The sequence below is a fragment of the Budorcas taxicolor genome, chromosome 22 (assembly GCF_023091745.1).
Source record: "Budorcas taxicolor isolate Tak-1 chromosome 22, Takin1.1, whole genome shotgun sequence".
Lineage (NCBI taxonomy): Eukaryota > Metazoa > Chordata > Mammalia > Artiodactyla > Bovidae > Budorcas > Budorcas taxicolor.
Window position 1 is genome coordinate 42595141 of NC_068931.1, and position 24961 is coordinate 42620101.

Genomic DNA, 24961 nt, shown 5'->3' on the forward strand with positions numbered 1-24961 from the left:
GTACTGGGAGAATACAGTTTGGGGCTTATTTTGTAAGTTGTGAAACTTTCAGAACACATTTTACTTGATGGAAACAAAAGTTCAAGTAGGGATTTTATGGGTTGGTTAATAACGAAGGAGAGAGCACAGCCCCTTTGTGAGTCCCCACCTGTACACGGACTTCAGTACATACTCTACATAAAGTCGAGGTTATGTTTGTCCAGTTTTGAATTCTGTTTTTATGTGGGTGTGAATCCAATTACATTTTCCCCCGTTTTTGTTTTTTAAATCTTACAGGCCCCTTCACAGATGTAGTCACTACAAACCTTAAGTTGCGAAATCCTTCAGATCGAAAGGTGTGTTTCAAAGTGAAGACGACAGCGCCTCGTCGGTACTGTGTGCGGCCCAACAGTGGGATCATTGACCCCGGGTTGACTGTGACCGTTTCAGGTAGCAAATGCATGCTGTCCTCCCTGTGTGCAGACTGCTGTAGAAACTGTCTGCCCCTTCTGGTGGGGTGGGCTGAAAGCCCTATGCAGTCTAAAATGTTATGCTGTTCTTTATGTCTGCAGCTTACTACCACCACATCCTCTGCCCTTATTATTTGGTCTTTGAAATTTTGTATCATTTTTGGCTTTGCTCATTCTCTCCCATAGATCACTAGCTGTTACGCTTTACATGCAGCTTCATGCATTGGAGAAGGAAGTGGCAGCCCACTCCAGTGTTCTTGCCTGGAGAATCCCAGGGATGGCAGAGCCTGGTGGGCTGCCGTCTATGGGGTCGCACAGAGTCGGACACAACTGAAGCCACTTAGCAGCAGCAGCAGCATGGGGGGATTATTCTCAGTCTTTTGCTTAAGAATGTACAGTGTATATCTTTGGGCAGTAACTTTCAATAGTTGGTGAGGCTTCTGTCTTTACTGTGAATGCCGTGTCTGTTTTGATCCCCTTCTGTGTTTACTTGAAGTCCGCGTGCGCTTGGCTCCTTCCTCACATGGATTACTTGCTCCTGCCATGCAGCACAGTCAGTGCCCCAGACTGTTCCTTCTTCCCTCATGACACTGGCTCACAGTGGAGGCAGGAAGGTAGTCGAGGGTACAGGTTACTTAACGGCAGCGCCTCTCAGGCCCCACACCAAGACCAGTCACTCCCGTTTTCTGGCCGTGGTTCTCACCTTTGTGAAGGCCTGTTGTAGCAGCACGGGCTTTTCCAGATTAGAGTCTGCGGATACAGCTCAGATGTGTGTGTTAAAGCACACAGAGTATGCCTGGGTAATCCTGACAGGTATTACTAAGATAGTAAACAATTCTGTGTCAGTGTTCCAGTTTTCAGGCCCACAGAGCCGGCTGGGGGCTGGCTCCTTGAGACGTTTCACGGTGGAACCTGACGCGTGGCAGTTGAGGCCAGACTGCAGTTAGGGTTTGTGGGGCACTGAATCCTCCCTCTGTCACTAGCCCCCGGATGCAGAGCCTGGAGGCCCTACAAAAGGAGTCTTATGGTGTGGCGGCCGGGCAGGCTTGCTGTCGTGTTTGTCCGAGCTGTCAGTTCTTGGGAAAGGTGGCGGGCAGTGAGAAGAGTGAGCAGTGGGCACGTGTGTTCTGGAGGTTGCTCTCTAAGGCCACAAGCCTGCAGCCCAATTGGGAGAAGATACAATAATTTCTGTCCACATGGTTAAAAATGGATTTTGGCGCAAGGAGCTGTACCCCTAGGATTCCATGGAACTATTCAGAGTGACTTTCTTGGAGTGTTCTAATTCACTGAGCTTTTCCGGTATTAGTGTTTTTTAAGAATGTGTATATACTTCTCAAAGCACTTTCTCCCACATAAGCCCCCCTTGTATTGAGCATCTGAGTTAACTAAGACCTCCAGACACACTGGTTCCTGTGTCCACACGCATCCTTGACGCCTTTCCTCCACTTGGAGCTTGGCACTCCAGCTTAGTGCAGCACCTCAGTGGGTGAGGGGTTCTCCAATCACACTTTGTCCAGCAGCCCTCCTTGATTGTCTGCATATTCACTCTAGCACGTACTAGATTAAGATTGTCTTTCTCTTGTTATGAGGTCTATCAGCAAGTCAAAGTCACATCTTTGTTTGAAGTTTTCTTTTTATTCAGTTTCTAGTGAATATCCTGGGGTGGTGGTTCTGTGAAAGGTGTTCCTGGAGATACATTGTGCGTTATCTGGATAAACACACATTTATCCTGTGCGTTTTCTTTTCTTTTTCCACAATTTTGCTGATTTACGTTTTTATGGCTGCTGGTTCTTTGTTGCTGCGTGGGTATTCTCTAGTGGTGGTGCACAAACTTCTCATTGCAGTGGCTTCTCTTGTGCAGATCACAGGCTTTAGGTCCTTGGGCTTAGTAGTTGTGTTTCCTGGGCTCCAGAGCACAGGCTCAGTAGTTGTGGCGCAAGGGCTTATTAGTTGCCCTGTGGCCTGTGGAATCTTCCCGGATCAAGGATTGAACCCACGTCTCCTGCATTGGCAGGCAGATTCTTTGCCACTGAACCACCAGTGACTCCCCGTCTTGTGCATTTTCTACTGCTGTATATTTGGCTGTTAAAATTTTTTTTTACCATGATGGGAGTTAAGGATCTCTCAGACCTACCTTATAAAGAAGAAGTTCTTATATAATTGCTATTTCTTGCATTTGCTTAATTTCATCTGAGTTTTTGAAAGTGTTGACATCTGTCTTAGAAATAATCTAAATATTAGCAGGGAAGTTAACTCCACAGTATTGTGTACATATTTTGTGGAATTGCTGATTCATTCTTTATAATCTCTTATTAGATTTATATTACATAATTTAAACCATACAGAGCCTCTAAAAAACCTCTTGTAAGCCATTGAAAACCATAAATGCTTGGTAAAAAATTTTTAAATATAATTAGTAGGACAGTGGAAAAAGTTCAGAAATCGTGAGGCTGTATGGTCTCCTTCTACACTTTGTTGTCTTAGACTCATTTAAACACACTGATAAACTCTTGAATAGGTGTTTATTTAAAATCTATTTTAGAAAAAGCTAGTTATATTGAAGCACTAATAAACGGTAGTGAGTTTTAAGTTACCTAGAATTTCTCCTATAAATATTCTAGTTGTCTGATTTTAAGAGCTGTTATCACTAAATACTAATGTGAAAACTAAATTTATAAGTGGTTTTAAATACAAATTTACTAGATTTTGAGTTTATAGGCATTGTAATAGTTAATGTTAGCAAAGGTTTGAAAATTTTCCAAACTTAAGTTTAGAGAGGGCACTTATAGATACTTATTTTTTAAAATAGCCATTTGTTTATTTTGTGGGTTGTCAAAGATGTAGCAACTTAAAAACGTAGACAAGGTAAAAATAATTGAAAATCGTAAAATTGATTCTGAATCAACTTCAATAATCCAGTGTTACTTGCAACTTTGCTGGTTTTCTTTAAATTTTCAAATTAGAGAGTGAGTGCTGGGAATGGTCAAAAGTCAGTGATATGTCCTTTCTTCTTCAGTAATGCTGCAGCCTTTTGACTATGACCCCAATGAGAAGAGTAAACACAAGTTTATGGTACAGACCATCTTTGCTCCACCAAACATTTCAGACATGGAAGCTGTGGTGAGTAGAAAAATTGAACAGAAATCTTTTGGGGGAATGTTGTTTAAACTTGGGTTTTGTTTAGTTCTTCATTGAGAAACCTACTTTTTAAAATTAAAAAAATATGTACATCTCTTTACTATGGATAATCCTAACTCATGTCAAGAATGAAGGAATTTTGAAGTCATATTTGTTAGAGACGGATTAGAAGTCCATTGCTAACAGTGAAGCCCGGTCATCTCTAGGGATGTCAGTGAGGTTTTAATGGTGGTGACAGTAGCTCTTATAAGGTTCTGTAGAAAGTTCTGTGGCACCTGGAAACCCCCCAACCCCTGCCTCCAGGCAGCTACTCTAACCCTTTAGTCCCTCGAGAGGAAACCTAGTTGCTGCAACTGTATTTCCTCTGTCTCATTGTTTGGTTTCCTTTGTTTTTAGTGGAAAGAAGCAAAACCCGATGAATTAATGGATTCTAAATTGAGATGTGTATTTGAAATGCCCAATGAAAATGATAAATTGGTAAGTAGGAAAATTTAAGAAACTTGGAAGCTGCTCAGCTCTTACACTGAGACTTCACTTCTGCTGCTGGTTTCGGCCTTGGTGGGTGTGTGATGCAGGATACAGCTGTTCCAGATTCGGTGCTCAGGCTTTTTCTAAAAACATGGTGTGGACGTGCTCTTTTTGTGTTACAACATTTTGTTTGTTTAAGAGGAAAAGTACTTTTAGATACTTTTGATTAAAAGTATGATGAAAAAAGAAATAGTTAAAAAAGCTGCATGATGGAGAAGAACCATCTCTTCCTACCAAAATCTTACCACTTAAACCACTTCAAGTTCTTTGTTAGAATAAGATGTGTGTATACATAAATATAATTAAGTTACAGACATAAACTGCCTGTTAGCAGCTATATACCTGCAGTCTGCGGGTAAGATTTAATTTACATGGACATTTAATTTGCATTTATTCCAGATTTGGCTATTCCCAGGTATTTTGTTCGCTATTGTTATTTGTCAAAATAACTCTGATTTTATCCCTTAGTAAATGATTTTTATGTTGCGTTTTGATTAGTGTGAGGCAAATAAAATTTGAGAGAGAGTTTGAAAAATAGCCTTAGAGAATGGGTTGTGGCCACTTTCTCTGTTCCTTTTGTGAAATTCAAATTTAAATTTTTTCTGTGGTTTTTAGGAGGACTTGAGGGGTCTTTAGATTTGTGTGCATGTGATTTAACATAAAGTAATACAAACACATAACATGGTTTGGCACAATTAGGTTATAATCTGACATGACTGTTGTCTTTGCTCTGGAAGCTGTTTCCCCTGTTGAAAAGTAAACTTGCAAGTTAAATACATGGGCTCGATTATTGTGTTTCTCTTTGAGGATAAGCTGAAATAAAGAAGTGCCTGAGTGGCAATTAGGTGTTGACCAAATCATTTATTGTGTTTTTAATGCCTTTTTAAGGGGGTTTTGAAATATTTGCCAAGATGGAGAACGTGCACACGTGTTCTTACTGGAGAGCGAGGTTCTGATGGTGTAGCAGCGCTGATGAAGCTTTGACACTTCCCACATAGAGCTCACTTTCTGTTTTGCTGAGGCTGCCAGGAGGCTAAGAGCTTGTGTAGTTCTTACCGGAACCAAGAAAGCACAGTAGCACATTGTCTGGGTTGACTTGTTTTATTTCTAGTTTTCTTGAGCTGTAGTTGACATGCTGTATAAGTTTAAGGTGTCAGCATAAAGACTAGTCTTCCATACATTGTGAAATGATTACTGCAGTAAGTTTAGTTAACACCCATTGTCTCATACAGCTACCAAAAAAACACTGTTTTCCCCTGTGATCAGAACTCTTAGGATCTGCTCTCTTAACAGGTGTTGAGTGTACCGCACAGCAGTGTTAACTGTAGTCAGCATGCTGTATGTTACATCCCCAGTTCTTGTTTATCTTGTTTATCTGGAGGTGTGTACCTTCTGACCACCTTCATCCAGTCGCTCCTCCCCATAGCCGACTCTTCTAGCCACAGACCTGATCTCTGTTTCTGAGAGTTTGGGACTTTGTTGTTGTTTTAAGATTCCATGTATAAGTGAGCTCATCATACAGTATTTCTCTCTCTCTCACTTCGCTTGGTGTAATGCCCCTAAGGTTCATTCATGTTGTCACAAATGGCCGGGTTTCCTTTTTAATGGCTGGGTAACATTCCATTGTATACACGCATTCCAGTCCTTGCATGTACACCACAGCTGCTTCACCTGTTCTCTTGGTGGACACTTAGGTTGTCCCCATGTCTTGTCTGTTGTAGATGATGCTACTGTGTGAACATGGAGCTGCAGATATCTCTTCCACACGGGCTGTCCTTCCCTTCAGATGTGTTCCAAGAAGTAGAGTTCATTGGAATAGGGTTAACTTATTTTAAAAACACATTTGGGTATTTTCTCACTTTTATGAGTTTTATGATTTTTACAATTGTTTAATAAGCACAGAGCTGTCTTTCAACTGGGCTTCTCTTACGCTCTGGATTGGAGACCATTTGAGATTATAGTCTGAAAAGGGCCGGGACCCAAGTAGTATTGGAAACCAAACCAGAGATTGAGGGAAATGACATGACTATGATAGATGGGCCCAGCCATCTTCCACCTTACACAGGGAAGGAAGTAGCAGGTGCCCCAGACAGAGGTGTGGCCCAGATTATCCAGCAGAGTGGCTTTGGATCTGCAAAAGGCTTGAGCAGATACTGCGTGGTGAGCTCAGGACCCCGTACCATGGAGCTAATGCCAAAGTAGTTTGGTCCTAAAAGTTTTTCAGAGTAGGTTGTTAGTAACCTGGAGTGTGTTCAGCAATTTCAAAGTTCTCCAGAGAGTAGCTGATCCTGAGCTTGATATACTGGCTGCAGAAGGATAGGGGCTTATTGAACTACTTGGACTTGCAGTATAGTTTTTACTGACCAATTAAATTATAGGGAATACTTGCTAAAGGTGATGATTTTTTAAAAGCGATTGATTATGAAAAACTTGAAATACCTAGAAAAATGAACAGTAAGTTAACCCCTGTGAATCAGCTTTATAAATAATGACCAGTTTGATTTTATCTCCATCACTTCCCATCTCATTTACTGTTTGAAGTCACATCTCAGACATAATTTCAATCCGTTATTGTTTCAGTATATATTGTTCAAAGCTAAGGATGTTAAGAAAAGTAGAAGAGTGAAGACAACACTGTCATTAGTCTTTGAAAGTTTAATGTATCATTAACATCACACTGCCAAGCAGAGTCACACGTGTCATCTGGACATTTGTAGTTTGTTTGATTTGAAATCAAACATACTGCTCTTGGACGATATGTTTCTTAAGACTCTTAAACTGTAGATTCCCTTGTTTTCCTCTTGAAAATTGTTTAGTAAATCAGGTTTGTCCTGTAGAGCTTCCCGTAGCTTGGGTTTTGTTGGTTACATCCTTCAGGTGTCATTTAACTTTCCTGCTTTTTTTGGTATTTCCCATAATCGAATCTAGAGACTGGATTAAATTGAGGCTTATTTTTTGCTGGTGAGGGAGAGGGCAGGACTGCTATATAGATGATTATCTGTTCTTTCAGGGAGGCACATAGTGTTTTTTTGTTTTGAAGCTAGCAGCTGTTGGTGTGTAGACAGTGGTTCCCAGCCAGGGGACATTTGTCCGTGTCTGGAGGCATTTTTGGTTGTCACAGCCATTGGGGTTGGAGGGAGGTGTCTACAGACAGCTAGTGGGTAGAGGCCAGGGATGCTGCTCGCAGAACCATTCCCAGAGCAAAGATTCTCTAGCCCTAAATGTCAGTAAAGTCAAAAGTGAGAAAGCATGGTTTAGGCCCATTAATTCCCTGAAGGTTGCGTAGTGGTGATTCTGTCATTCCTGCTTCATTGTGTTAGAAGTATGTGGCGCTCGTTTGATACTTGCTGATACCGTCAGGGCTGGAGTTCTCAGTCTTTCTCTTGGTTAGAAGCACCCACTCACTGTGTCCTGGGGGCGGTACCCGGTAGCTTTGCACCTCCTTCCTTTTCTCCTCTTTGCTGTCTTCTGTGGACTCACAGACTTAAACTCATTTGTGTTTCAGCCCCTCAGAGGTACCATGATGGTACCAGGTGTTCTGTAAAATACTCTTTTGGAAACTGTTGCTGCTTAAACTCATTCTTGTGGTGCTGCTAACCTGCAGGTTCTACAAAAAACCCCTGTGACACAGGGGTCACTGAAGTGGGCGCAGCCTGCCCCAGACCTGCCATCTGAATTGTTGAGTAGTGACTTCCTGTTGAGTCGTCAGCTTTCCGTTGTGTCAGAATCTTTATAGAAAATGTGAAGCATCAAAGTAACCAAACCTGGAGTGTTTATAATATAAAAAATACAAAGTTTTTGTGTATTTGTTATAATGGTTAAGGATGAAACCTTATATATATGTATGGATACACACATGCGGGTGTAAAAATACATTTAAAACACCTCTTTTCTAATACTTTATTCATGTAGTGATAAGACCCTGTTGGTAAGACCCTAATGGAATCTTGCCACTTCCAGTTCAGTGTTAACTACAGACAATGTTAATGAAACTGCTCTAAGATCATAGTGTCTTTGACATACTGCTTTCTTTCTAACATCCATAGGTACAGTTATGAAATTACTTAATACCCCATTTCTGTATATGTGTCTTCACTTTAGTGAGAACTTTGTTTATTAGGGAATTAGGGCATCGTTGAGTCGTGTTTTGCACAGATAAAGTTTGTCAGTTTACTACAGATAAATTGGTTAGGTGCCATATGAAGCTGAATGCTGCCTACACAAACTGATTAAAGAGGACACTCCCTTATTCAAGGAAAACATACTTCTGAACAGTTAGTAGCATGTATTTTTAGAAGTAAAGTATGAAACATTTTTTAGTATATAGTTACTATTATTGTGTAGTAAATTCCTATGGTGACATGGTTTGACCTCTCATTTGTTTAGTTTGTTCGTTTATATGTTTTTAAAAGTGTGTTAATTTCAGTAAAATTCAATTCAGTCTTGACCAAGTTGCTGGTGACAGCCTGTGGTTTAATACACAGCTCCGTCCAGACGGCACTCGCACTGTGTTCAGCTGAAGAGAAGCCCATGCCAGTTAGCGGTCCCTTCCACATTCACTCTGAAGAGTTGCCCATCTGAATTTAGGACCTTTAGTAATCATTTGCAAAGCTTTAGTTAATATCCAAAGCTGATAGATGGTGCAGTAGCTGTCATAGTTGTTTTACTTTGGTCTCAGGGTTGGTGTAGGCAGCAAGTCTCAGCGTTGTGATGTTGACTCAGTGTTTCTTAATGTTTGGTACCCCATCCCCTTCTCACCCCTGCCCGCAGCCCCTCACCCACCTCCCTGAGCCACCACAAAGAAGTAGACAGTCAGTGAAGTGTATTAGGAAGGCGCCCAGTGTGACCTGTGTCTGTTTAGGTGTGCTGTTATTGCTTGGCGTTTACTGTTCCTAAAGACAGTTGGAAGAGAGTGTGGTGTTATGTTGTTGATTTCCTTAGGGATTTTAGAACCTTGATGCCAAATATATAACTAAGAAAATGAAGGTTTTGGTTATCTTGTAGGAAAGGTGCTAGTATAGTGGTTGAGTCCATTTTTTTTTGTTGTTGTTTATCGTTTAAGGAAGTCATTTTTGTGATGAAACAGTCATAATGTATTTGAACCATCATTAGAATATGGGCTTCTTTTTGGGAAATAGGTCTCTGATTTGGATCGTACATAGAATGGCCTAGGAGTCGAAGAAACCTTTCATTTTAGAATGAAAAGAGGTCCTGTTACTAACACTTTCTGGGCAGCTCTGCTTTTAGGTACTGAGACTTGTGGCCCCCAGTCCTCTGGGCTCTGAGCATGTTGTTGGTGCGTTTTAGTAAGTTCATGGCAAGCAGAGTTCTCTGAGTTATTAACTCTTGTTAGTTACGATTATCTCTGTATTATGAAATCTGACGTCCAGTTAGTGTTCGTGGTTTTTTCAGAATGAGTGTGGTTTCAAATTAACTTGTTAGTAATGGTATTTGATCACTTACTCAATTCTGTTGAAATAAAATTTTTTTGTGTGTTTTTTAGGCCACCAACTCTACTTGACATTTTCCAAATTTTAAAAAAGTATTACATTTCATTTATAAGCCCTCCATTTAACATCTGTTAATGACATTTGCTTTATGATATAATGTTATTTTCAAGGAAAAAATACTTATCGTAATGAAGAGTGAAGGGCAGTCAAGAAAGGGAACCTTAGGGGCCTTTGTATAAAGATTTTCTATGATTACGTGTGCATTATTTTCTGTTGAGATAAAGAACAGATTGACGACAGTGCATTATCAGATAAGATGGAGAGGTCTTATCATAGTTATGTTTAGTGACCTGGATATCAGTAAGTATTATTTGATCTGCTACAACCTTTTTATACGGTATTATCTTTAAGTGTGTTAAAGGAATTTGAGAAGATAGAGAACTGTGGAGATACAGTGGTGTACTAGAATGTTCTGTGTGTCTGTGTCTTGATCCTGGGAGGTAGGTAGGGGGGTGTGTGCGCATGTTTGTGTTTGTGGGAGGGGTGTCTGTGCTGAATGCAGAAGTGTATAAATTATTGTAATTTTTGAACCCTTGAAAAAATTCATTTAATTTAAACATTATTCAAGTTGAGTGTTTTCAAAGGTAAGAAAACGGAAGTGCTTGTTCTTCAGGTATTGACAAGTATTCATTAGCAACAAAAATTAGGAGCCATGCAGGTAGAAGGTCCTCATTCTAGGACAACATGAGGCTGGCCTAAGGTTAATAAGGTTTATACATTTAGTTTAGTGAACGTAATGCAAGATGATTGTAGCTAATTCATAGAAAAAAAAACTTCAAAAAGGTAGTTTTTGCTCTAACATAACTATTATTTATTACTATTTCTTATGTGTGACACGTCTTTATAGAATAAGTTGAGTGTTGAGAGCCTAATGATCTCTGTGTTAGTCATCTCCAGTCCCTCGCAGGAGTGGTCAGAGCTCGGTGTGAATCTGAGACTGTGTTTCCCCCGCACCTCAGGGTCTCGCTCCTCCAGGGCCCGCCGTGGCCGTCGCTCCGCTGAGCAGCATCAACAGCACAGGCACAGCACCTACCACTTATAGTGCGAAGAATGAGCCCAGGGGCTTCAGTGTGTTCAAACAGGAGAAGCAGAAGGTTTGTTTCAGGGAGCTGACAGATAGACGGGTCTGCCAGTGTCAGTGATCACGGTGACATAGTCACTGAGCACGTGCGAGGTATTTATTGTGAGTGTTTTATGTGCAGTAACTAGAACTGAAAATTTCAGCTGTTTAAAATGACAGCAGAACCACAGTCACTTAAAAACCATGCATGCAAATTCTTCTGTTTAAACAGCAAACACAGCACTTGATAACATCCCAGTCGTGAGCAGAACAGTGTAAATGGGAGCATTATTATGAAATGGGCGGCTTTTTCACTGTCACTGAGAGGTTTGGGGAGCATCTTCTGGGAAAAATCTGACGGGGGCAGCAGGTGTCAGTCAAGGGGGAGGAGCTGGTGGATGTCACTCTCCAGGCAGGTGTTTATGTTTATACATAAGAAAGATCAGTGAGATTTCTGCCTTACATCTTCTGTCCCATGCAGCTGACAGTCACTGTCTTTAACTGTCTGTGCCCCCTGGGGAGAATGGTAGCAGGAGCCCTACAGATCTGAGGTCACATTTGAGTTTATTAGTGTCTTTGTGTGTGTGCCTGTGTGTATGCTTGTGTGCACCTAACATCCATTGAGTCACTGTCGATGACCTTGACCTCCTGGGGGTGTCCTGGATGCTGTAGGCTGCCTCTCTTTCACACTTCCTGTTCCTGGGGAGCTCTACCTTTCAGAGAACATGGACACTAAGGCTTCAAAAACCTACTCCTTTCTCTAAAGACCTGATACTTCTAACAGTTTTGTGATTTTAGTTTAGACTGCAGATGTATTGATACTTTGGTCACTTTATATTCAAACACCGCCTCCTCTCAGCTGAGGTCTTATTTGAGCCTCCTGCGGTTCTCTGGGCTTTGCCCTTTACCCTCTGCACATGCCCTGGACCCCTCACTCCCCCAAGAGCCACGAGTGTTGCCCCGGTGTGCGTTCTTTCCCTCCTCTGTCCATCCCAGGGCTTCAGTGCAGAAACCAAATTTGCCTTTTATCTCACCTTTCCTTTTCTGGCAGCCCCTAAGCCCTTGCTTTTTCTAATTATCCCTAAAGGGAATAATTCAGAGTATTGGAACTGAAATTCTAAAGGAGGCTTTCTAAAAAGTACAGCAGTAAACTCATCTCCTAGGTGGAGAGGCTTGCTGCTGATAGGCTGAATCACGTGGAGCAGGGTAGTGTGGCCTTGACTGCTGAGTCTCTTCCGAGTTGCCGTGTTAGATGTGCGCAGCGTCACTGCTCCTTGACTGCTCGGTGTCACAGCTTGTTGAATGCCTCCAGTTGGTGTCCATGGCTCTTAGAAGAACCTGTCTCCTCTTTGGGGAGCGTCTGAAGCAACTTTGGAGGAGGGACCATGCAGTGGAGCCTGTAGTTAGGTCCCAGCAGCCTTGGGGTCTCCAGCTTGTCCCGCACCAGTGACGCCCCTACTCAACCCTTCTTTAGCCACCCCGAGTTAGGTTCTGTATGCTTCCACTATAAAGTAGTTGATCAGTAAATTGGATTTCCTTGCCCCTGCTGTGTGTGCCAACTGGTTTGCAGGGACCTGAATGCTTGTGAGCACAGGGTGTGTATGCACTCACTCGGTGTGACTGTCTCATGACCTGTTGGGCTCACTTGTGACAAGTGTTAGGTTTCACTATTATCCTGTGCATCCTAGTCTTAACGTGTATGCACCACAGATTGGTCATGACATTTCTTTTCCTTTTCCTTATAAAGGCAATATATCTACATTAAGGAAAATTTTCAATTAAAAGATCTCATTCTGTCACTGTGAGATGCTGTTAGTTGACATGGTATTTAAAATCCCAGAGTGGGAGCTTCCCATCAGATGTTAATAAGAGTGAAATGTTTAAGTAACTTAGGTAAGGCACAGAATAGTATTTAGTGACATCATGTCGTTTAGAATGACACTTAAAAGATGTACATATAAATGAATAAAGATTTAAAAGTTACATGTATGCTGAGTTTATAAAACATGCATATGAAAGAATATTGGAAGATAATATGGGAATAATAGTTATGTTGAATTAATGAGAGAATGGGAGGTAATTTCCTCTCTCATATTCTCAATTTTCTAGAATTTCAAAAATTTGTTCAAAAATAAAAGGCCATTTGGGAAGAATTTGATGAGTCCTCGTGCTAGTTTTGTCTTTGCTTGGTTGACCTTTTGTATCTCCTCTTAATTTCTTAGTCAGTTTTCTGGCACGAGGGTGATACTCTTTCCCCAAACCGGGAGTGTGCCGAGTTGTGGTATTGTGGACTGTCTGTCTTCATGAAGGAAAGAAGGCCGTGTGCCATCCTGGTTCCCAGACGCTGGGCTGCTTCTAGGTGGAAAGTGAGAAGTCACTTGGGAAGCCATGCTGAAGTGAACTCTAGTGACTGTGAAGGAAAGGAAGAGAGAAGCTATTGGTGGAGGGTACCAGCATCTGAAACAGGATTTTTAGCAGACCTGAGGGGCTTGGCTGGGAAGGAAGAGAGGGGAGAAGGAGGCTTGCATGGAAGCAGAGAGGATCATGAAGCAAGCTTCTTGTACCCGGCCCGGCGGGGATGCTTCGGAGAGAGATGGGGATCTGAGTGTTGACTGGGACCTCAGTATAATCAGTGGTGTTCATTTTTACATGGATCTAGACATAGCAGTCAGAGCACAACCCCTTCATAGGAAGTACGTCTTGTCCCCATTTGTACTCAGTGTGAATTCCAGAACTGGGATGCTGTGGCAGGTGTTGACTGTAATTAAATCCTCTGATGAGTACTGTGGAACCTGCCATAAAGTTGATTTTGAAAATGTTTTTGGTAGAATTTTATATCTGAAGCAGTTTATACCTTGCTATCTGAAAAGTTAAATTTTTAGCAAGTAAAATTTTAATTGAAGACAAGACTTGCTGTGCTAGTCCTGTTGGGGTGCTTGAAGGTAGAGAGGAGGTTCGGGTGGACAGGTGTCCAGTTGAGGCTCAGGGCACCTGGGGGCCCGCTGGGTCACATGGGTCAATGCTGGCCGGACTTAAGACATGGGGCTTGTAATTTAAAGTGCCAGAGCACCACATTGGCTCTGTACTGAATTTCATGACTGACAGCAGGGAGTGTTACTTCATAAACAGGGGGGGTCACTCATGTTTGAGCGCAGTTGTCAGGCGGACTCTCCCTGCCTGCTTTTTCCCCATGACATGTGTTTGTGCTCATTATCTCCCCTTCAGGCTCCAGGTCCTCCAGTGACTTTTTCTGTGAACAGAACTTGGGTTTTCTCTTATGCATTTCTCTTAGGTGGTCTGATTTCATTTGAGTGGTTTCGACCGTGTCCCCCTGCCCTCCGGGACCTTGCTTGGGCTGCAGAATCAGCACTGACCGTGAACTTTGTGTGTGGATCCGGGCAGGCATCCCTCAGTGTCCTTGTTGAGTGACCACTGGCTGGGGTGCTGGGTTTAGGGGTGAACGCACAGACGAGTGACTCTTGCTCTCCCAGACTTTGAGGTGTTGTAGGGAAGAATCTTGGAGGATGATGTGAGCTGCATGCTCACTGCTCTGGGGTGGGAGGTGGACGCAGAGCAGGGAACCACGTGTTCGGACCTTGGTGACCACTCATGCTCACTGTTGTCCTGTAGAGCTGGTCACCGGGGACCAGATGTTGGACATTTTAAAAACTTTAATAATGAAATTGAAACCTGTCAGAACTTTCTGTGTAAATAATTTCTTGGACAGGGATGTGGAGTTTTAAGTTTTGTTTAAAACTATTAAGGAGAGTTGTCAGTTGACGAACTCCCCGCCTGCTATCTTTGTGATGCAGAACGACATGGAACCCAGCAAAGCCGTTCCGCTGAACGCTGCGAAGCAGGACGGGCCTGCGCCAAAGCCGCACAGTGTCTCCCTCAGTGACACCGAGACGAGGAAGCTCGTGGAGGAGTGCAAGCGGCTGCAGGGGGAGATGATGAAGCTGTCGGAAGAGAACCGGCTCCTGAGGGTGAGTGCCCGCCTGGCCCCACTCTGCAGCGGCCTCGGCGCCCCTCTCGCCCTTGGCCTGGGTGCTGGGGGCTGGCATGGCCTGGCCACTTCCTCACTCGCTGGTGCAGCCTCCGCGCCCGGGCCTGGCCTTGTTGGCTGCAGCAGCAGTGCAGTCCCTGCGAGGGGCCCCTGTTGTCCAGGGCGGGCTACCAATGTGTGCTTAGTCAGAATTAAGATGTGCTGTGAGTCACATAGTGCAAGAAAAATCCCTGTTTTGTATTGTTACGTTGAAATAATACTGAGTTCTATTAGATTCAGTAAAAGATACGTTATTAAAGCTAATTTTATCAAGTTTGGTACCTTTTTAATGGGCTTAGAAAATTTTAAATTTCGTGCATGGCTCCCATTGAAGGCCCCCGTGAGGTGGCTTGACCTGTGCTGAGATGGTTTTTCTGGCTGTTTCTTCCTCTACCAAGCCCCTCTCCAAGGCCCCTGCCCCGAGCACCTACCTGGAGGGTGGAGAGATGCTCTCTGTTTCACAACCACACACAGCTCCATGCAATTGTAAGGGGGCTGCTGTTTGCCATTTTCCTTTACCTGCCATGACCTCGGTGGACGATGTGCTCCCTGGCTGCTGAGCCCAGGTGTTCAGAGAGCTGAGGCCTGAATGCCAGGAACTGCCAGGCTGACCAGGCTGGGAGACAGGTGATGGGATTGACTGATGTTCTCTAGGAGATGCTGTTTGAAGAAGCATCCTACTTTTTAAAAGATAAAAGAACCCTGAAGACCGCTGGTGCACTGACTTGACCTCTGGCCCAACATCTCACATCGAGGCTGGCATTGCGGCAGCCTTCCTGGGCAGGATCTCCCCACTGCCCTTCACCTCCCCACCCCCGCTTCCTCATCCAGCCTGTTCATCGAGTGTGCTGTGAACTCTTACCCCATGTCCGGGCCACACTCCAGACCCAGGGAGGCAGAGTCATCTGGAGTGCCTTTTAAAGTTCTCTCTGGGACCGAGAGTCATTGTGGTGTCCACATAGGACTAACCAGAACAAGAGCCCCTCCGAGCAGCCAGTCATGCGGGCAGACAGCGTGGCGCCCAGTGCATGTGGTGTTACTGGTGAACGCACCGGCGGTGCAGTGCGAGAAGTGAGACCGGCCTGTGCTGAGGAGGTGAAGTGGTGCCCCCGCTCTGGTCACGGTGGCAGGCCAGGTGGAGCCGGCTGCCTCGGCGCACAGGTCATTCTGCAGCTGGTGAAGTGTCGTAACAGCCTCCTGCTTTGAGTGACTGCTGTCATGTTACTGAGAACCTTGTCCCCTAAAGTCCCAGACTGACTGTCAGAAACTACTGTGTGAGACAGCATCAGTCAGGATGGAGCGGCTGCTCTGGTCTGGAAGTGGAGATCACCTTGCAGAAAAGTGGTCTCCAGTCCAGGTGCAGAGCCTTGGGGGCGGGGTCCTGCGAGCAGCTCTCCCCCTCTGTTGTGTCCCGCCTTTCTCACAAAACAGGGTCCTGTGTCTCCTCCGTGGTCCAGGCCGGGTGCCAGCCCTTTACTCACACCCTCCCTCTCCCCCAGTCCCGCAGGGTCCCAGCTCTTCCTGTGTGGGGCTGGCTTGCCACGTGTCTGTAAGCTGGACTCTGACTAGCACTGACCTGTTTCTGGTCGTCTGTGGCTGAAGGGCCCATTGTGAGGACACTGTGGGCCCCCAGGTCACCTGCATATGGCTCTGTTGTCTGCCTGTGGATTTGTAGCTTGTGGTCTGATGCACATTTGTTTTTGAAACCTCTTTTTGTGCCTGTGTTTTTTCCTAGGATGAAGGCTTACGGCTCAGGAAGGTAGCACATTCGGATAAACCTGGATCCACCTCAGCTGTGTCCTTCAGAGAGAACGTCACCAGTCCTCTTCCTTCACTTCTTGTTGTCATTGCAGCCATTTTCATTGGATTCTTTCTAGGGAAATTCATCTTGTAGAGTGGAGCATGCAGAGTGCTATTTCTTTTTTTCCTCTTGACCAGAAAAGATTCGTTTACCTGCCATCTCACTGGTAGTGTGGCCCACGGTGACCATGTGGCCCACGGTGGCCATGCTTTGTGTGTACAGCGTCATGTAGGCCTCGCCCGTAACGGTCTCACGGTTAGAAAGAAACGCGTAAGAGCAGAGTGCTGGGCTCCGGACAGCGCCACCGCCACCAGACCGTCCCTAGCAGGCGTCATTGCACATTCAGTCCTTTATGAAATTCATAAATAAAGAATTGTTCTTTCTTTGTGGTTTTAATAAGAGTTCAAGAATTGTTCAGAGTCTTGTAAATGTTATTTTAATAATCCCTTTAAATTTTATCTGTTGCTGTTACCTCCCTCTTGAAATATGATTTATTTAGATTGCTAATCCCACTCATTCAGGAAATGCCAAGAGGTATTCTGTGGGGAAATGGTGCCTCGTACAGTGTAAATTTTCTCCTTCACCTTTGCTAATATCATGGCAGAATTTTTCTTATCCCTTGTGAGGCAGTTGTTGACTGAGTTTTTCATCCTTCCAATCCTGTCCCATGGTATTTAACACAAAAATAATAAAACTGTTAACAGATTCTTGCTCGATAGCTTGTCGTGTCTGTCGTGTCCTGAGGCGGGTGTCAGGGAGCACGCTGTGTGGCGATCTGGGTTATGAAATGCATGACTTACCTCACGGAAACCCCTGCAGGTGTCATGGTGTTTGTGGTTCAAAGGCCTCATTTCTTTAAGGAAAGGAACTGATAAGATTTCAGGACATTTTTGGTATTTTGGAAGGTCATAATCCGCTTGTCTTCAAGATAATACAAAATAAGCAAATACCATGAGAATTAAAAAAAAGTGCTGTAATGTCAGTCAGTTTATGTGTCTGCCCTGTGGCGTGATTCTGTCTAATTTATTCTGTTCTTAGGTTCTTTGAGTATCTGTCTTCTCAAGAAAGACTAATTTTCCTTGGTTCTAATCACTGCTTTTTGACCAGCCTAGTGATTTTGTAGCATCTCAGAATAATACTTAAACGTACCGCCGCAGCTCCCCCCAGCCCCGGTCCAATTTGACATGTGAGGTAACTTCCATTATGGAATTTTGGTATTACCGAGTAAGCCTGGGGAATTCCTTCGTGAAAAATGGCCGTCTTTGCAGGTCTCTGTGTCAACCACGTGAAGTGGGTTTTTGGTGTAACCGCGTGGCAGGGTCTGGTGTACTTCCCTGCACTTACGTCTCACTTAGTTACTAATGTGTTGGCGTAGAAAATGGTGAAACTAGAAAAAATGGATTCACTTTTTCTACTGAGTACAGTCTAATCCAAGCAAATGTTGATTTTTGAAAATAGGTGTTGGTTTTGTAAAAGAAGCACTGATATCTGAAAGGGAAGTTGGACTTGGGGACCTGGCGTGCAGTGAAGGATGTTGGCCCCGCATCTGTGTGCATTTCATGGAGAGAAACAGTCTGAAGTATTTGGTTGCATTTTCATTTCATATGTGTTTTGGGCTTGCCAGATCCATGTGCTGTATGGTGTCTTCTAGAAAACCCCTTGCCTGTGTGCACGAGTTACGAGAACATACGCATGTCTCTGGAGCCACCCGCCTGCCTGGGGCCCAGGGTGGGCGCTCCTTCTACTTGGAACCTGGGAACACACGCCAGCAGCAGCCTTGCCATCCCACCCCGTCAGTGCAGAAGCAGGCACTCCCTGGCCTAAATCTCTCCCTGTGATCAGTGTTACTGGTGATGAGCATCAGGCCGGCAGTTTCAGAGCTGTCAGTTTTCAAGCTAAATTTAGCAGAATCCCATTTGATGGGAATCCTGTGTAGTTAGGGTTCATTTTGTTCAGCCCCTTTGTTTTCTGGTTGAGGGTTCCGAGGCCTTTTGGGGGGCCGAGAACTTCCCTCGTGTCTCATGGGAGGTGGAGGCGGGGCCGGACCAGGAAGCCTGCTCTCCGGACTCCAGCTTCCTGTCTTGTTTTTGATAACTTTGACATGACAGGAATAGTGGACATTAATACGCTGTTTAATAACAGTGTGAAACTTCCTGGCCTAAGATGAAACCACAGGCCGCCATGGAATAGTCTCACCTACATGTCTGGCTTTAATGTTTAGGCTAGGATTACCCCCTCCCAACTGGTAAGAAGTAAATGCATTTTCTGGTAGGCATTTCACAGACTGTGTGATGCAGTGGTTGGTCTTAGCTGGGAACCATCTGCAACAGAAAAGTCCACGTGGGCTGCTCCTCTGCTTTACATTCCAGGAAGCGCTCTGACTGTATGGGAGGCGCCTCATTGCCGTATGAAGTGTGATTTGGTTGCTTTATGACAGTCACTTGAGAAGAGTCCCACTGTATTAATTGACTGGTAATATAGAGGTTAAACTGTCTTTAACCCTTACATGTTTAGAAATCTTTGCTTTGCCTGCCTGCTTACTTGGAATGTAAGCGTGAGGGGAACGCACTGCTGACATCACCGAAGCCACAGCCACGTAACTAAGGCCTTAACGTTCCTACGTGATGCTAAGTGCACCGCCTTCCTACGTTCTTTCTGTAACTAATGTACGTAATTTTGCCCATTCTTGTATTTACAAGAGACAGATTTAAGAGTACATTCTGAGTGTGTCGTGTGTCACCTTAAATGATATTTGGAAAACAGTATGTATCAAAGTTGGAAATTCTCGTCAGGGAAAAGTAATATTCTTAATTTCTCTTTCTGTTATCTTAGAAGTTTCCCTGAAACAGATGTTGTCTGCCATGGGATTTAGTTCTGGGTTGTAATCATCGAAAATATACCACTTTGAAAACAAGTTTTACCCATAAGGTAAAAAAATACAGTTCCTTACAGGGTTTATCCCTGAATTGTGATCTGCTGCCACTTTAAAAGCATTCAAGCACTAGTTTTCCCAGAGCTTTGCACATTGCTTTCGGTGATTCTGGTATGTGCATAAATTTTAAAACATTGACCTTTATGAGAATTAGGGGACGATCAAGGTTTTACCATGTGGAAAAACAACAAAACAAGGTAAATAAGTGATCTCCATATGCTAGCTTTCAAAGGAAGATAAACTATTGTGTGAATAAATAAACTGTTCAAAAATGTGGTAAAGTGTCATTTTCCTTTCTAAAAAACAGCAACGGGATTTGGTCTCCACGGAGTAGGGCCATGCTGTGCTCATGCTGCGTCAGGGAGTGATGGCCTGTCACTGACTGGGACTTGAGCCTGCTGGCAGGTGGTCTTCTCAGTGACCTTGACCTGGAGGTCAAGGGCTTTTGGGTAGGAGATGGGGACAGCTGCACTCCAGTCCCTCCCTGAGAGCTGAGCTTCTGGAGAGCTCTGGGCAGCTGTGGCCTCTTGGGAACTCCCAGCCTGTGGGGTGGGCACAGATAAGTGAGAACATCACCCTTGAAGGGAGAGTGTGGTTTTCCTGCATTTCTGATTGTAGAAGTCATGAGGTGCATTTTAGGCAATTTGGAAAATATATTAAAAAACTAATGCTGAGTTCTGCCATCCAATATCAGTTTCTGTGAATATTTCCCTACAACAGTACTGATCAAGCACAACCATAAATTGCATACAACTTTTCATCTTTTTTTTAACTTAGTCTACTTTCTCAGGTTTACTGAAAACCAAGTGACTACAAAAATGCATTTTGTGATCCTAAAGTATCTTTATGATCACATTCTTGACTAAGGTTTTGAGCGTTATAATTACAGTGTAAAGGTCGACTGGCCAGGTAAATTCCCTTTCTAATTATTCATGTGTTCCCTATTACCACATTGCTCTCCTTTTAAAACTGATTTTCTTGTTTTCCAGTTGTTTGTTGTGTATTAATAACACCTACCTTTGAAAAGGTGTAGGAAACTATGAAGATAGCTATTCATTATGTTAGATTTCAGTGGTGGGTGACCAGACCCATGCATTAGCAGGTGTGATGCACTTCAGAAAGTGTCCTGACACTTGACTGGTACCTGCGGAGATACCCCTTAATTGGTGGGGAATGGAGACCTGGCATGGTCTTTTATTTTTAAGCTCCAGTCATTTTAATCTGCAGCCAGAAAACTGCTTTAGAGGCTTTAAAATGCCAAAGCAAGGTACAAAACCGGTTTTAAGTAAGACTGAAGTCTTAACAATATAGGTAACCTGCATTTTCAGAATTCTTAGTATGTTAACCTTTATTAAGTTTCAGGCATCACCTTCAGGGATTGCTACTGCATGAGCTGTCTTTGTGAAGTTAGGTTGGTTTAGAACACCAGTAAATTTTTTTAGCTTGCAAAAGGATCAAAATCGTCTGTCCAAAAATGAATGATTTGACTAATGTTTTGAAGTTCAGCTTTTATAAGCGTTTTGCTAGCAGACAGCCAAAGTGATTACCCACCTGAGAATCGTGTTTCACCCGTCAAGTTTCTCAGAGCATGGAGTGGTTTTCAAGATCTTCATCACAGTGTGCCAGGTGTTATTAGGTCAGCTTGTAGTCCTCACCCCCGTCCCGGGATACAGGTACTGTTCTTAGCACCTTTGTTGGGGAGGGCCAGACAGGGTTAGGGAAGTGAAGGATGCTCAGGCTTAGGGGCTCTAGGTAACAGGTCAGGCCTTGGGTCCTGATGATGTGGGTCCTAGAGCCCAGGCTCTGGCCCACTGAGGTCCACGTCGTGGAGGGGGTGCCTCGTGTCCTGTCCTAGTCAGTGCCGTCTCTGGTGTGGTCCTTCTGTGGTGCCTGTGGCTGACTGCACAAACAATGCAGCCCTCCCTTTGTGCCCGAGGATGGATGGGTTCCAAGATTCCCCCAGGAAACCGTGACCCAGGGGTGTCCGACAGTTGTATGAAATGACTGAGTCCTGTCAGCTCTTTTGTATCCGTGATGCGCAGCCCACACATGCAGAGGGCAGACTGGAACCTTGGAACCTTGTGGTCCTGAATTTTCTAAGACCTTTTTTGTTGCCTTTATTTCCCGTAGAATTGAAAAGAAATAGCTGGCCGCTAGCAATCTCAGCTCTTAAAGCCAGGATGAGCATAGCCAAACACATTTATCAATGTCACATAAACAGGAGACGGTGGGACTCAGAAACTGGCTTATGTGTGACCTTCACAGCTGGAGGAACAGTGTGTGACCTCAGTCTTTAATCTACAGGGTCCTTAAATATTTAATGATTAAACCAAGTGTATGGATTTTGATCATTCATAGTCTAAAACTGATGACGTGTATAATCCTGGAGAAGGAAATGGCAACCCACTCCAGTATTCTTGCCTAGAGAACCCCATGGACAGAGGAGCCTGATAGGCTACAGACCATGGTGTCGCAGAGTTGGACATGACTGAGCGAGTTCACTTTCACTTTATAATCCTACAAAGAACAAAAGAGATCAAGTGATGTACACGCTTAAGGAATTTGAGGAAAAATGTAGATTTTGGAGGGGAAAGAACGGACAACTGAGTTACAAAAAAAGTTATGAAGAATTGCAAGTACTTGTCCACTGGACATTTCTAGCGGTAAGAATTCCTCATTTTAGTGAATTCCTTGTTTTAAGAAGTAGAGGTTTGTCAGGAGTTAAAGAATTTAATGTAGTTTAGGGGGCAAACTTGCTTTTTCATCGTGTGCTGTTTTAATCCTGTGTTTCCTTAAATGTGCAGTTTGTACATAAATATACAAGGGTGTGTAGCAAGCTTCTTTGATTTAAATTTAGGGAAATACTTGATTTGAAAAATCCAACTTTAACTTTTGAGAAGCAAAGGGAAGCTTTGTTGCAAAGTATTTCTTCGAATGCCCTTCTGTACTTTGCCATCAATTAAGTTTTGTGAAATAACAAATAAAAATCAGAATTTCTTGTAAAAGTTTAATGATCATGTTTAATTTATCAAATTGAATTCTCATTGTCTCAAGGGAAAAATGCTCTTAGACCGTGAGCACCGCCCCACCCCCATGGAATTTGTTAACTGGGGAATTTCCTTACACATTTTAAGAAATTAGTTTCTTACCAAGATCCTACATTCTACAATGAGGAAATGGCTTAAGAATCTTAATTTTTAATTGGATAAAGTGTTCCTTTGTCAGACAAGTGGTGGGTGGAATTTTAGGGAGGTAAGTACATCTGAATATGTGCTTAGGTTCTTGACTGAACTTTATAAAGTGCTCAAAATTTGTGTGTGTGTCCTCTTAGTGTTTGCACGGAGAGACCATAGGAGGGACATGCTGTTCCAAGTTTTTAACAGCGTAACATTGCTGTATCTCTTTGAGGCAGTAAAGGTACAAATGTTTCCAAGAAGTAGGTTTCAAGCTATGTAAATAAACATTTCTTTCCATCTGATACTTAGATCCCTTAACTCTAAAAAAGTACCTTGCCGGGAGAGGCCTGGTTAGATTGCACTGCTGACTCAATGGACATGACTTTGAGCAAACTGGGAGGTAGCCAAGGACGGAAGCCTGGCACGCTGCAGTCCGCGGGGTCAGAGTCAGGCACGCCTGAGTGAGTGAGCAGCAACAGAGGCCAGTGGGAGACAAGGTGTCCGTGTGCCTGTGTCCCCACCCCAGGGTCGCGGGGCTGGGATGGGCGTGCCTGGGGGATGGGGTCGCCTTTCCCCTGGGCCTTTGTTGTGTTCACTGTGAACTCTTCCTTAGCTTTGGCATTTCATTTTCCCATGATTTCCTTTGATTTCTTGGCTTCTTTTAAAAATAAATCATCTACAGCAGAAACTAGCACGTTAGTGGTAAAGCAACTGTACTCCAACAGAAAGGAAAAGAGCAAAGGAGCTCATCAGAGAAGGACTGACGCCCCCTCTGTGCCCTCTCCTGAAGACACGTCCCTCAGGCAGACCGCTGGCCCGCGGAGTCCAGGGATCCTCATCCTTGCATCCAGATGTCACTCCTCTAGGACGTCACCATTAGCACGTAGTGTATTTGCCTGTTACAATCTGTGACATAAATGCCATCCTTTACTCGGCGTGCTGTGTCGAGTTCTCCCTCCCCTAGAAGTTCTTGAAGGCGTGCACACGTCCGGGAATCTCCCTTGGCATGTCTCGCACGAGTTTCAGGACCTGACACACCACGTCCTCCTCTTCCCTGCCAGCTTGCACTCATCACAGGGATGTTTTGCTGCCAAGGCTGGCACTGAAATTGTCACAGCAAGACCCCGAAGGTCCTGGCCCTTCTGCTAAAGCCGCATCTCTCATGGTTTCGTTGTAGGAGGGAGATAGGAAGGTGGGCAAACACTGTCTTACAAGCTGCCTGTGTGATGTGTATACACAGCCGCACAGAACCTGAGCTGTAAGGACTGAGTCTATGGGGAGGGAGGTGAGAACGCAGGTCTGCAGGTGGGACCCTCGTGTGGCCACACCGCCTTGCTGTCTGCTTAACGCACGTGCTGCGGACTGTGTGTGTGTACGTGTGTTGGATGGAGGTGGTTTTTCTTGCATGTTTTGAAAATGGAGGAATGTAAACACTGGGGCTTCTCACTTTGGGGAAACGCGAGGCGTGGACTTGGTTCCCACATGTGATTCACTTCTGTTTGAAGGCTCTGTCTGCCTTCTGGGTTGGTGGGACGAGTCCTGGACTCACCTGGCCCGGTGAGCCAGCTCAGGTCCTCATCTCGTGGGACTGGCGGCGGCCACTCCCCTGAGCTGGGCACTGGCGGGTGTGGGCTGAGGTATGATGACACCAGGTTGGGATTGAGTCCTGGGTGGTGGGATCCAGGGGAATCTTATTCTCAGGGGACAAAAGATCCCTAAAGACACTTGACCTTTGTCAACAGGTGGTTGGGCCCAGACGGTCCGAAGTGTCATCAGCTGAAACACCCTTAAAGTCTGAGGATCAATGGAAGCCACTTCTAGGAGGAACCGTTGTAGGTCAGAGCTTCCATAACTCCTCTCTGGAGCACCTTTTAACAGAGGAGAACTGGGAGGACTGGCCTTTCCAGGCTACTGTGTTGAGCCGAGTCCTGGTCCCAGGCGTGGGTCTCCATGGGCCCCACCATCTTTGAGACGAAGGTGGATGAAGCTGCAAAATTGGCTTTTGTTGTTTAGTCACCAAGTCGTGTCCAACTCTTTGTGACCCCAGGCGGTGTAGCCCGTTGTCCACAGGATTTCCCAGGCAAGAAGACTGCAGTGGGCTGCCATTTCCGCCTCCAGATCTTCCTGACCCAGGGATTGAACCCAGGTCTCCTGCATTGGCAGGTGGGTTCTTGATCGCTGAGTCACCCGGGAGGCCCCCATATTGGCGTAATGACGTTCAGTTCAATACAAATGAGAGCACGCTTTGGTCTCAGTCTCTCAGTACTGGATGTATTAAGTAATTTTCTGCTTTTGAAAATCTTGGCATCAAGACAATATTCC

General features: G+C 44.4%; 1 protein-coding gene across 2 annotated transcripts in view; it reads left to right on the forward strand.

Annotated features, from left to right (window-relative positions):
- Positions 1-19738, forward strand: part of VAPA (VAMP associated protein A) — a 37964-nt gene extending 18226 nt beyond the window's left edge. The window contains exons 2-7 of one of the 2 annotated variants that reach the window (XM_052660237.1): positions 277-429; positions 3466-3569; positions 3984-4064; positions 10585-10719; positions 14498-14671; positions 16466-19738. In XM_052660237.1, coding sequence (XP_052516197.1) covers positions 277-429; positions 3466-3569; positions 3984-4064; positions 10585-10719; positions 14498-14671; positions 16466-16624 — 806 coding nt within the window. In that variant the 3' untranslated portion in view covers positions 16625-19738. The remainder of the gene's footprint in view (positions 1-276; positions 430-3465; positions 3570-3983; positions 4065-10584; positions 10720-14497; positions 14672-16465) is intronic. The other variant, XM_052660238.1, reaches the window with a different exon arrangement.
- Positions 19739-24961: the final 5223 nt, after the last annotated feature.